The sequence below is a fragment of the Mobula birostris genome, chromosome 14, assembly GCF_030028105.1.
Source record: "Mobula birostris isolate sMobBir1 chromosome 14, sMobBir1.hap1, whole genome shotgun sequence".
NCBI lineage: Eukaryota > Metazoa > Chordata > Chondrichthyes > Myliobatiformes > Myliobatidae > Mobula > Mobula birostris.
In genome coordinates this window covers 3,760,320-3,773,210 of record NC_092383.1, presented here as the reverse complement: position 1 = coordinate 3,773,210, position 12,891 = coordinate 3,760,320, and the positions used below count along the sequence as shown (strand labels likewise).

Here is a 12,891-nt window from a genome sequence, read left to right as displayed (position 1 = left end):
AGTCCTTCCTGTCTACTTTGCCTAGGTTCTTCATCCAATTAGATCTTCCCTAAGCCAACCCTGTTCCAAAGGAAACAATCACAATCTACCCACTCTTTCCTCACAATTAGTTTTGTTCAGCCCTAGCTTTCCTCTTTACTCTCTCTAGTATTCTCATGTCCTTCCTGTAAATCAGTAAGCAGAGGAAATGGATTTAAGCTAACTAATATAAGGGATGTGGAGGATATGATTTCAAGCGACCACTTGCTATGATGGGACTGCTTTGCCGGAGGACGATAAAAACACTCGGTAATAACCACCGATAGGAAAATGGAGACATAGTTTAAAAAAAACCGGGGATTTAGGGAGAATGGATCAGAATAGGGCAAAACAAACAGTAAGAGGCCATGCTCTTCTGGCTTTAAGCTTCCATTTATTTACTTCTGTGGCCATAGTACCAGGTAACCAATACTTCAATGATTGAGCACAATAATATGACTCAGGAATTAGAGGAAGTTTGATTTTGTATGGCAGAATTGTCAAACTAACAACACAATGTCGAAGGGTTTGCAGCACTCTCCTTAAAAAAACCTGATGAAGGATGTAATATATGAGTGTGGTTAAGGGATTAGCTACCTAACAAAAAGCAAGAGTTGTAACCGTGAAATTTCTGGGGGGGGGGGGTACCATGGTAGCATAGTGGTTAATCACTACACTATTACAGCTTGAGGCATCAGAGTTCAGAGTTCAATTCTGATGTCCTCTGTAAAGAGTTTGTACTTGAGACTGCATCCTTATCCTCCGGATACGCCAGTTCCCTCCAAAGTTCAAAAACATACTGGTTGATAGGTTAAATGGTCATTGTAAATTGTCCTGTGATAAAGCTAGGGTTAAATATGGTTGGGTTGCTGAGAGGCGTGACTCGTTGGGTTGGAAGAGCCTGTTCTGCACTGTATCTTTAAATGAATAAATATAGACAGACAAATGAATTGAGTAAATAAATGGCTCGTTTGGGGTTAGTAAGTGATCTTGTTCGGGTGTCACAGGGATCAGGGTTGAAGGTAGTTTCAACCCATGAAACTGCTGACAATCTATCTGAGTGACACTTATGAGTGTTCGAGTTTGCTTCTCTCAGGTAGAAAGGAAGTTGTGAGGGATGGAGGGAGTATGCAATAGAATATAGACTGTGCAAGTAGGTAGAGGTTTCGTGGAAAGAATGATGAAGTTATTCACATTGTAGAAAAAACAGAAAAGCGTAGTGCTGTTCAAATGAGAGAGAAACTGGAGTGAAATGTTTACAGATGGATCTGGCTGACCATACATACACAAATAACAAAAAGTTACCATCAGTTATTGCAAGTAATCAAAAAGTCAAATGGAATACGCGTCTTCATTATAAAGAAGAAAGAGCACAAAAAATGAAACAACCTGCTCTAACAGTAGATGGAATATGAGGGACCTGAGAAAGGATTTAGCTGTAAAACAGGTAGTTCAGAGAAGATTCATTGTGTTGATTCCTGGGATGAAGGCAGAAAAGGCTAAAACAAGGAGGCAAAATTTTAAGACGATTGGAGGAAAGTATAGGAGGGATGTTAGAGGTAATTTTTAAAAAAAATACAGAGTCATGGCGCATGGAATGTGCAGTGCTGCCGGGGTGGTGGCAAAGGCAGATACATTAGGGACATTTGAGAAACCCATAAGCACATGCATGATCAAAAAATGGAGGGCTACGGAGGAGGGAAGGGTTAGACTGATCTTAGGGTACGTTATAATGTCAGCACAATATCGTGAGCCAAAGGGCCTATATTGTCCTATGTCCTATAAGCATTGCAGTTAGAAGAACAAGAGGAGTCTTTTTAATAGGGGAAAAAAGAATTCTGGCTTGTGATAGGAAGGATCTAAGAGTAGATGAGGAGCAGAAGTCTCCCCTCATTCAAAATCAAAAATAATTTCAGATTAAGGGATGGAGATGAGAATTTCTAAAATGAATCTTTCAAATTCTTCACCAGTGAGTGAGAACGATGGAGGCTATGGAAAGCTGCAGACCTTGTACAACTGAAAACTAATGAAGGACATTTAACGTGGGATGCTCGCTCTATTTCTCTTTCCACAGATTTTCTATTTTTATTGCAATCTCCAGTAATCCTTGCAGATCAGTGCCTAACTGGGAAGCATGGTAGTAATTCTAAAGCACATGTATGGTAATTTGTAACTTCATAGCTTCGAACTCTATTGGTACTTTGCTCAGTACATGAAGAGTCCTTAAGGCTTGCTGAGGGATATTGGTTTAGTGAACGAGATTCTACCTATATGGGGAGGGAAGCTTGGGACATGAAAGCACAATGGTGAGTCACATGACTCAACTGCCTGGTATGTAAAGTAAAATCAAGAGACACTGGGAAATCTGCCAAATATGAAGGAAGTTTATTATTAACACTGTGCTGGAAAGTCTTCAGTAACGACTAATAAACACAGCATAGAAATAAATATCAGGGCTACAATATCATTTCTTGACTGTCATCTTTTATACAAAACATAACAAAGAGAGGCAGAAAGGGGCCTTATAAGTATATTCTGACAACACACATCAAAGTTGCTGGTGAACGCAGCAGGCCAGGCAGCATCTCTAGGAAGAGGTACAGTCGACGTTTCGGGCCGAGACCCTTCGTCAGGACTAACTGAAGCAAGAGCTAGTAAGTGATGTGTGTTGTTTGAATTTCCAGCATCTGCAGAATTCCTCGTGTTTGCATGTATATTCTGATCTGTGACCTGTATGGCTAACCTTTGATGTTGAGATTGTGACCTTCAGTTCCACACAGCACAGAAACAGGCCCTTCAGCCCAGTTCATCCTTATTTGACCAAGTTACCTACCTGAGCAACTTTGTCACATCCTTCAAAAGACCAGTGTGCTGGACAGTGATTTATTGTCTTTCAGTCCCATTAATTCTAACTACTCCAATTAATTATTTTTTCAAATTTTAACTTCCCTAAACACCTCATTCACACTAGAAACATAGTATACCACTATTTCCACTTGTCTGTTTCTTCCTTTCGGAAGCTTTGTTTAGCGTCTCTGTCATTTCCCTATTTCCCCCTTCTCCATTTGTAAAGGATACACATTACTTTTACCTAATCTTTTGCCATTTGCCTATCTTTCGAAACCATTATTTTCAGATTTTACATTTTCCCAATGACACTTATATTTTGCTTTTCCTTCCTTTAACTTCAAACTCTAAATATTACATGTTACTAACTGTGGTTCACTTGTTTAACTTCTAGTACTAAAAACACTGCCAGCATAAGACCATAAGACACAGGAGCAGAATTAGGACATCTAGTCTGCTCCACTATTTCAACCTAGCTGATTTATTATTCCTCTCGGCCTCCTGCCTTCTCCCCATAAGCTTTGACATCCTAAATAATCAAGATACTGTCAACCTCCACTTTAAATATATCCAATGACTTAACCTCCATAGCTACTTGTGGCAATGAATTCCACAGATTCACCACCCTCTGGCTGAAGAAATTCCTCATCTCTATTATAAATGGACATCCCTCTATTCAGAGGCCATGTTCTCTGGTCCTAGACTCCCCCACCATAGGAAACGTTCTCTCCACATCCACTCTCTCTAGTCCTTTCAATATTTGATAGGTTTCAATGGAATATCCCCCCACCATTCTTCTGAACTCCAGCGAGTACAGGCCCACAGCCATCAAATGTTGCTCATACATTAACCCTTTCATCTCCGTGAACCTCTCCAATACCATCATGTTTATAGCATTGCAGAGTAAACACTCGGGACACTGATCAGCTGACTGAAGTCAGCATTATGGCTAAGATGTCTGAAATCAAACCCACAGTCCACTCTTGTGCCACTTTGGTTTCTGAGATGAGTAACTGTAATATGAGCCCTTCAAACCAACCCAGCCCTTCCTCAATTTCCAATATACCACTTTGCCCACAACCACCAAAACCATCAATGGTGCAGTAATTTACCAGAATTTGCAACACATCTGCTTGTCTGAACAAAATCTGCCATACCTGGCATTGAGTGAATGTTACTGGTGACCTTATCTTCTGTATTATCTGAACTGCTGTCAGGGGATGGTGATTGTGCTGTCACTGCTTGACCAGAGTACAGTCCTCCTGTAGCTGACGTTGCAGTGCTGGTGGTTATCTCGTCTACCTGCTCCAATTCCAGCTGTTTGACTATTTCTTCGGCCTCCACAGCTTGACCTGGGGAGTCAGAACCTGATGTTCCTACAAAAGTTATCGTAAATGTTAAATTACATTATATTAATAAGATCTATTATTAATCTTCTATTATTAATAAGATTACCACCACAACAGATTCATCACAAGTATCTACATATATGTAAGATAACAAAACAACTTACGTATGCGTGTATGGAAAGAATAAATATTTTTTATTTACCATTACATATTTTTTAAGAAGTGTTTTTTAAAAGTGCCAAAAATGCCAGTAACAGTATAAAGTGAGCTCTCTCACGTTTAAGGATTTATTTATTTACTGTTTTCCCTGGAGCAAGGGGAGCAGATGAGGGACGTTATAGAGATTTTATAAAATCATGAGGGGTATCAACTAGATGGATTATCACAATCTTTTCTCAGGTTCAGAGAATCTAAAACTACAAGGGGTGATTGATAAGTTTGTGGGCTAAGGTAGAAGGAGTCAATTTCAGAAAACCTAGCACATTTATTTTTCCTACATTTACACACCTAGCCCAGTGGTCGTAGAGCAGAGGGATCCCTTCTTTGTAGAAGTCGGCGTCTTGGATCTCCAGAAAGTGGTCCACAGCAGGGCTGATTGATAAATTCGTGGCCTAAGGTAGAAGGAGATGAGTTATTAACTTCAAACTTTCTGCATTTTCAGAGTTGAACTGCACGTACACATAACGAGAGCTGTATAACTCATCTCCTTCTACCTTAGGCTACGAACTTCTCAATCACCCTGCTGTGGACCACCTGGAGGTCCAAGACGCTCTCGTTACATGCACGTGCAGTTCAACTCTTTGAGTGATAATGCAGAAAGTTTGAAGTTAATAACTCATCTCCTTCTACCCTAGGCCACGATCTTATCAATCACCCCTGCTGTGGACCACTTCTATCAAGAAGGGATCTGTATGCTCCACGACCGTTGGACTAAGTGTGTAAATATAGGAGGGGACTATGTTGAAAAATAAATGTGCTAGGTTTTCTAAAATTGACTCCTTCTACCTTAGGCCACAAACTTATCAATCACCCCTCATAGAAGACACAGGCTTAAGCAGAAAGGGGGAAGATATAAATGGGACAGAAGAGGCATGTTTTTACACACGGAGGGTGGTGGGTATATGGAACAAGCTGCCAAAATAAGTGGTAGTGGTGGGAAAATTGCTAAAAAGATATTTGGACAGATCTGCGGACAGGAAACATCTGGATAGATACTGGCCAAATGGGAAAGCTCAGGAAGACAGCTTTGGACAAGTTGGGTTGAAGAGACTGCTTCCATGTATCTAACTCTAAAACAGCTTCTGTCAATTTCCATACGAACTTTGCATTTTCCTTTACATTTTATATTCCAGTAGTGCACTGCATGAAGAAACGTTTCTTTATTTTGACAAGTATTTTCAATCTACCACTTTGTGACAGCGAAACACTTGCCAGAGGAAACATTTGCTTCCAACTTGCTTTATCAGCATCCTTCATGAGTATGAATATCAAATAATATGATGAACTGGTAGGTTACTTCTCTCATGTGGGAACTTTAGTTCCAGACTTTATACACATAATATTTATTTATTTAGAGATACAGCATGGTAACAGGCCCTTCTTGCCCAACGAGCCCGTGCTACCCAGTTATACCCATAAGACCAATTAACCCGCTAACCTGTACATCTTTGGAATGTGGGAGGAAAGTCAGATACCCAGAGGAACCAGACAAAGGAATGGGGAAAGCATACAAACTCCTTGCAGGCAGCGGTGGGAATTGACCCCAGACCACAGGCATTATAATATTTATTTATTTGAGATACTGGATAGAGAAGGCCCTTCTGGCCCTTTAAGCCATGCCGCCCAGCAACACCTGTTTTAACCCCGATCACGGGACAATTTACAATGGTCTAACCTACTAACTGGTACATCTTTGGAATGTGGGAGGAAACTGGAGCACTCAGAGGAAGCCCTCTCACTCACGGGGAGAATTTACAAACTCCTTACAGACAGCAGCGGGAACTGAACTCAGGTCACTAGTACTGTAAAGCGTTATACTAACTGAAATGTTACTGTCCTGTGTGTTTCCTGGAAAAAGGAAGAGGAGGAGGAGGATTTGGAGAGCCTAGGCTTTGGTAACACAGCTGCTTGTGATTAATTATATTGCAACAATGACAGAGAACGCTGAACATGTCAGCTGCCAGCTAATTATACCAGGGGAATTATGCTGATAGGAAGAGAAGGGGGAAGATATTTTTCTGAATCAAAACTGTTTGTGAGACAATGAATAGTTTTAAGCTCATGTAAATGACTGTATAATTATCTAAACAGATTGCAAATGAGTGAAATTCAGGAAGGGTGGGGTGGGGGTCTAGGTATTCTAGTACATGAAATCACAAAAAGTCAGCAAGCTATCCCAACAACTGGTTAAGGGAGCAAACAACAAGTTGGTTTTCACTGCAAAGGGATGGAGTTTTGTTACAGTTGCACTGGGTGTTGGTGAGGCCACGCTCAGTATGTTGTGCTTAGTTTTAGTCCTGTTATCTACATAAAGGGATTCACCAGTTTAATTCCCGTGAACTCTAAGGTTTGTTCTAATAAGTGAGGTTAGACAGTTTAGATCTGTATTCCTAAGCGCTTAGAAGAATGAGGGGCAAACTTATTCAACCGTACAAGATCCTAAAGGAGGTGAGGGGTGTTGCCATATCATTAGATATATTTAAGAAAATCGATACTTAATTGAAAGATGAAAGAATTGAGGACTATGGGGAATTGGCAGAGAGAGGTCAGAGTGGGCAGAGTGTGTAAAACTATAGATCCCAGTCTGGAACAGGAGAGATCAGTCATCTAGTCATGTGAAAATTTCTTCACCTAGAGGTTCCCATCCTTTTTTATGCCATAGACCCTCACCATTAACCGAGGGGGTCCATGGACTCCAGGATGGGAACCCCTGATCTGGACGACAGTAAATTTAAAAAATTCTATCTTTAAAGGCTGTGGAGACACAATCTCCAAATGTAAACAAGAAAGAGATGTTCCGATATTAAGGGAATCAAAAGACATGAATGAGTGTAGGAAAATGGCACTGAGGTAAAAGATGAACCACAATCTTACTAAATGGCAGACCACGAACAAAGGGCTGAATGGTTTATTCACACTTTTGCTTCTTATGTGAAAGTTCAGAGGAACCAGGTTTCAGTTTAAAAGTCAAATGCATATGTACTTGAAGAAGAAAAGTAAACCTTGAGGGGAAAGATAGAAAATGGGACTACTTGGATAGATCTTTGCAGGGCCGACCTGAATCTGAGCAACCACTGATTGTGGTGTAACACACTTAAAACCTTTGTACCAATCTTACTTAAAATTGATCTGTGATGTACAGGCATCTTAAAGATTACTCTTAACACTGCATTTCATTTAACACAGTTCTACACTGGCAAATATTTAAGAAGCACATCACCCAGGTAATTAATACCTTACCATTTTTGTTTGCTGGTGAGAAGAAACTGAAAACAGGAGAAAAGATGGTTCCCAGTAAGGCAGTTCGCGGAGGGCTAACAACATCATTAACAATCGTTAGTTTTCCATTCTGTTTACTTCTGTAGCCTCCAGTCTCTTAAAAAAAAAATAAATAGCAAATGTAAGCTACACTGTAATTATATATAGTGCAACTGATCATGAATGTTAAATGCCATTCAACTCTTCAAAGAGGGGAAACAGTTAACTAACATAGGTGGGAAGGGATCCATCATGTACAAGAAATAAAGACGACTATAATTCTTACAGTGATATATCACAATCTTTGAGTCTCTTTTATATGTGGCTTTATAATACATCCATGTTCAAATACATGTTTGTATAAACATAATTAAATAAAACTAAAAATGATCCTTATTGGTTCACAAGCATCTTAACACAGTGAAGTATTTCATACCTGTTGCATTGGCCTTGTATATCAATTACAATGCATCTTTTTGTACTGTGAAAATAACCAGGAATAATCTAAACAGCAGTATCGGAATACATCTGTACACAATATTTGCAGACTTGCACAAACATACACTCAGTGGCCACTTTATTAGGTATACCTGTACATCTGCTCATTAATGCAAATATCTAATCAGCCAACCATGTGGAAGCAACTCAATGCATAAAAGCATGTCCACATGGTCAAGAGGTTCAGTTGTTGCTCAGACCAAACATCAGAATAGGGAAGAAATGTGATCTAAGTGACTTCGACCATGTAATGATTGGTGGTGCCAGATGGGATAGTTTGAGTATCTCAGAAACTGCTGATCTCCCAGGATTTTTGTGCACAACAAGAGCAGGGGTTCTCAACCTGGGGTTCCACAGACCCCTTGCTTAATGGTATTTGTTCATGGCATAAAAGGCTGGAAACTCCTGCTCCAGAGTTTATAGGGAATGGTGCAAAAAACAAAGAAAACATCTAGTGAGCGGCAGTTCTGTGGGCAAAAACACCTTGTTAATTAGAGAGGTCAGAGGAGAATAGCCAAACTGGTTCAAGCTGACAGGAAGGCGGCAATAACTCAAATAACAACATGCTTCAACAGTGATGTGCAGAGGAGCACCAATGAATTCACAACATGTCAAACCTTGAGGTGGATGGGTTTTTGCAGCAGAAGGGCACATCAGGTTCCATTCCTGTACGTAAAAAGTGGCCACTGAGTGCATATTTCTATGTGCACATACTCAGAACCTTAATTAAAGCCCAGTAACAGGATTCAGTTTCTAAGTACTAATGAACACTGGGACTGAAAAAGAAATCAAATAGAAACAAGAATTAATTCCTCATCACATATTACCACTATTGAAGAGTCACAACACTTAATACATTTATAAATTAATTAAATGCATAACATGATAAAATAAATTTTAATCTGAATTGGTTGCCAGGCTGTTGCACTTAGAAGCTCAAATGTCCAGGGCAACGCTCTTGTGGGTCAACTGCCCTCAATAACCCTCAACTTTCTTCAGCCAATCTTCTCATCTCAAAACAGGCTACTTCAATTAAGGCCAACCAATGCCCAGCCACTTAGCAAACCGAGCTGCTCATCTCAGACTAGTATAAACCACAGAGCCATCCGGGTGGGCCATCACTATTCATTACCTGTAAACCTGGAATTACCAGACTACGACAATGTAACTTTTACCTGTGTGAGTGAATGTATGGAATAACCACAAGTGCTAACTCAACGTGTGAAATCACTCACTGATAGACCATATATGCAAAGCATAGAATGAAATGCACGCAGCAAAGGAAAGGATATAAAAAGTTAAACAAGGGAGAGAGGCAAAAAGGACAATAGACAAGAAAATGAAGAAACTGAAGTGTGGAAGTAGTGCTACTCTTGTTTGTGAGCCAAACTACAAAAGATCAATCAATTTCAAATCAATGATTCCACTCTATTTTACAATCCAGAGGATAGAAGCTTTCTTTCTTGATTACCAACGGTCTATAACTGATCCCTTCAAAATCTCGAATTGAAGTTCCAAGTTAACCTTAAAAAACTTCAAGTCCTAGTTACTATGATTTCCTCTATTACCAATTCTTAAATTTTATTAAAAAGACAATTTTTAAAAAGTGTGCTGCAGGTACAGAGATACTGCACTTCTGGGCACATTACCAGACCATGCTTTAAAACTGGCTGTGCACCTGCTCAGAACAAATACAACTCACTTTAACTTGAAACAACACTAACAACTTAGTTTAACTTTCACTTTAACAACAGAACTTTAACTATTACTGAAATACATTAGCAAAAACTTACATTTAAAACTTTATGTGAGAAAACCCAGCAAATTAATTTCCAAGGCTGGAAGCTTTATTAACAACTATCAAAGAAAAATAGTTGAGGGAACTTTTTATAACAGTTCAAATAATGCTGGTTCAGTGTTCAGAGGTGTCAGTTATAGTGCTGACTATCCGTATGTTTAGTGATTCCATTCTCAGGTGTTAAATGTTCTTTTCAGATTGAGCAAAGCAAAAATGCTGGTGAAAACTGGCTTACTAAAAAATCTTCAGCAACTGCAGAAGAAAATTAAGCAATTTCAGAAGAATGGCTGGTCTCATTGAAACCTATTAAATATTGAAATGTTAAAGTGGATGTAGAAGGGTGTTTCTTATGGGGGGGGGGGGGGAGGGTGTAAAACCAGAGGACACATCCTCAGAATAGAGGCACATCCTTTTAGAACAGAGATTAGAAGAGATTAGAAGGAATTTCTTTAGCCAGAGAGTGGAAAATCCGTGGAATTTGTTGTCACAACCAGCTGTGGAGGCCAAGTCATTGAGCATATTTAAGGCAGAGGTTGACAGATTCTTCATTGGCTAGGCCAGAAAGGGATACGGGGAGAAGGCAAGAGATTGAGGCTGAGAAGGAAAACGGATCTGGCATGATGAAATGGCAGAGCAGGCCTGATGGGCCAAATAGCCTAATTCTGTTCCTATATCTCAAGCTCTAAAATACTGTGGAGATTTTAAAAAAATTTTTCATTCCATGCAAACAAATAGAAGAGAGAGGAGAGAAATTTCTACACAACAGCCTTGATTGTTGATTACAAGGGTAAACATGTATTATCTCAGCCAGACTAATGCCTAGCCAACACTTCCAGTTTGATTCATGTGGGTATTAAGACAATTTCCCAACTATGTTCTCCTAATGCAAATCAATTACAATATGCACAGCACAGGATATGATCCTTAGATTCATATTTAAAGGGCAAGAAGCTAATTTTAACAAAATTCTGTTTCAAGTGGTTACACTATCAGACCATCAGTCATTTCCTGCAGAGACTAATTTTCCACTCAGAATGTGCAATACAAATACTACACAATCTCTTAATCTCAGCAGATTTTTTTTAAATACACAGGTTAAACTTGTCCAATTCTTTCTCCATGAAGGATTCAAAAGGAAGATTTCTTAGCTATATCTGAGCACTCCTCAAACCATATGCATTCTGCGGGATCATCAAACCGGAGCTATTGCTGGGACCACCTTTGTTTCCAGTTGGAAGGTGGCCAAATCAAACTGGCTGCCAACAGAGATCTGAGAAGGGATTTTGAAGCCTTTTCATTAGAGGGATCTCTTAGGGATGCAGGTCCATTGCAATTTTTTGGTGTAACTGGGCAGCTGGTAAATACGAGGTCTTAAGCTGAGCGAGACTCCAGGCTCTCTCAACATTGTTCACATCACTGGCTGTCCAAAATATCAGTCAAAAAGCAGAGGTATTTGGGTAAAATGATTAAGGCAGGAACTGTTGCCATTCAAAAAAAGGGGCGGGGAGGGGGTTGATAGGCAGGTGAGAAGATGCAAGAGATCAGAGTGAGGAATAGAAAAAGATGGGAGGGGAGGGTGTTTTTTTTTTAAAACGGAAGAAGAAATCTATATTTACGCCATCAGGTTGGAGAATACTCAGATGGAATACAAGGTGTTGCTTCTCCATCGACAGTGGCCTCATCTTGGCAGAAGTGGAGGCCATGGACCAACACGTTGGAATGGGAAATATAATCCCTGGACATTTCTAATTTTGTGCCTCTTTCAGATCTATATTCTTTTATAAGTGCCTTCTTTTATTCCTAACAAGAAAATGTAACTCTTGAATTTCTCTATATTAAATTTAATACCGGCTGATCAACACCTCCACCCAGTAACCCATCCCACCACTGTTACATCCATATTAGCAACTCCTCTCCACAGCTCCTCGGCACACTTCATCCCCCCCCCATTCACTCTCACTTTACACTTACACTTCACACCTCATACATGCACTGACAGTGTTTTCATTTGTCCTGCTGCTACCGAGAAGCGTTCCTCTTATCAAGTCACTTTGTCACTTTATTATTTCTTGTCAGGCACCTTGTATACAGATACTGCTGCACCGAGTGTCACCTCATGTACATACTATCTATGTGTACAAGCTGATCTTATGTATATATGGCCACATTCAAACAGCTACTTGCACATTGGTTTTATAGAACTCATTTATATTTATTGTGGTTTTTAATGCTTATTACGTTTTTATGCTGCATTCAATCCGGAGTAACAATCATTTCGTTCTCCATTACATTTGTGTATTGAAGAATGAAAATCTTGAATTATAATTTACAAATTATTAGCCCATTCCACCAATCTGTCTCTACATTTTTGAAATCTTGTTGCTATCCTAATCGTCTGTTATTGACAATTCTATATTAGACACTTCAGTTACATCACTAAAGCCTCTCCCAAAAATAAATCAAGTTTGGACATGAACCAAACAGAACATAGTAGACTTAATAGGAAATATAGAATGACTGGAGCAGGAAATGAATGTGTGCTGCTAAATTTAGAATTAAGGTATAATTTTAGGGCAGAGTAAACTTAACACCAAGGTGATCTTTATAAACAGCCTATAAAAACAATCCAGGAAATCTTTAAAATTGAACCTACTTAACTGGAAAGCTACTCCATGCTACTCTGATGATTACATTAAAAAAAAATCAAAGATGTAAAGAATAAGGAAAATAAATTGTAACTAAAAATATGATCACTGCAGTGCATTATAGTAAAGTAATTATAATTGCACTGGATTCATTCTTCTGCAAAAAGAACATATACTAGCAGAGATACAATGGCATTGTTTCTGCATGAGCAGTGAAAGCTTTAGGATGTTGATCCAGCAATGAATTTGAATCCCACCA

General features: G+C 39.3%; 1 protein-coding gene across 8 annotated transcripts in view; it reads right to left on the bottom strand.

The window, feature by feature from the left end:
* Positions 1-12,891, bottom strand: part of LOC140209659 (CTD small phosphatase-like protein 2) — a 70,619-nt gene that overhangs the window by 22,469 nt on the left and 35,259 nt on the right. For all 8 annotated transcript variants that reach the window (XM_072277999.1, XM_072277997.1, XM_072277998.1 and 5 more), the window contains 2 exons: positions 7,674-7,808; positions 4,023-4,241 (listed from right to left, as the gene is read on the bottom strand). In XM_072277999.1, the coding sequence (XP_072134100.1) occupies positions 4,023-4,241; positions 7,674-7,808 (354 nt within the window). The remainder of the gene's footprint in view (positions 1-4,022; positions 4,242-7,673; positions 7,809-12,891) is intronic.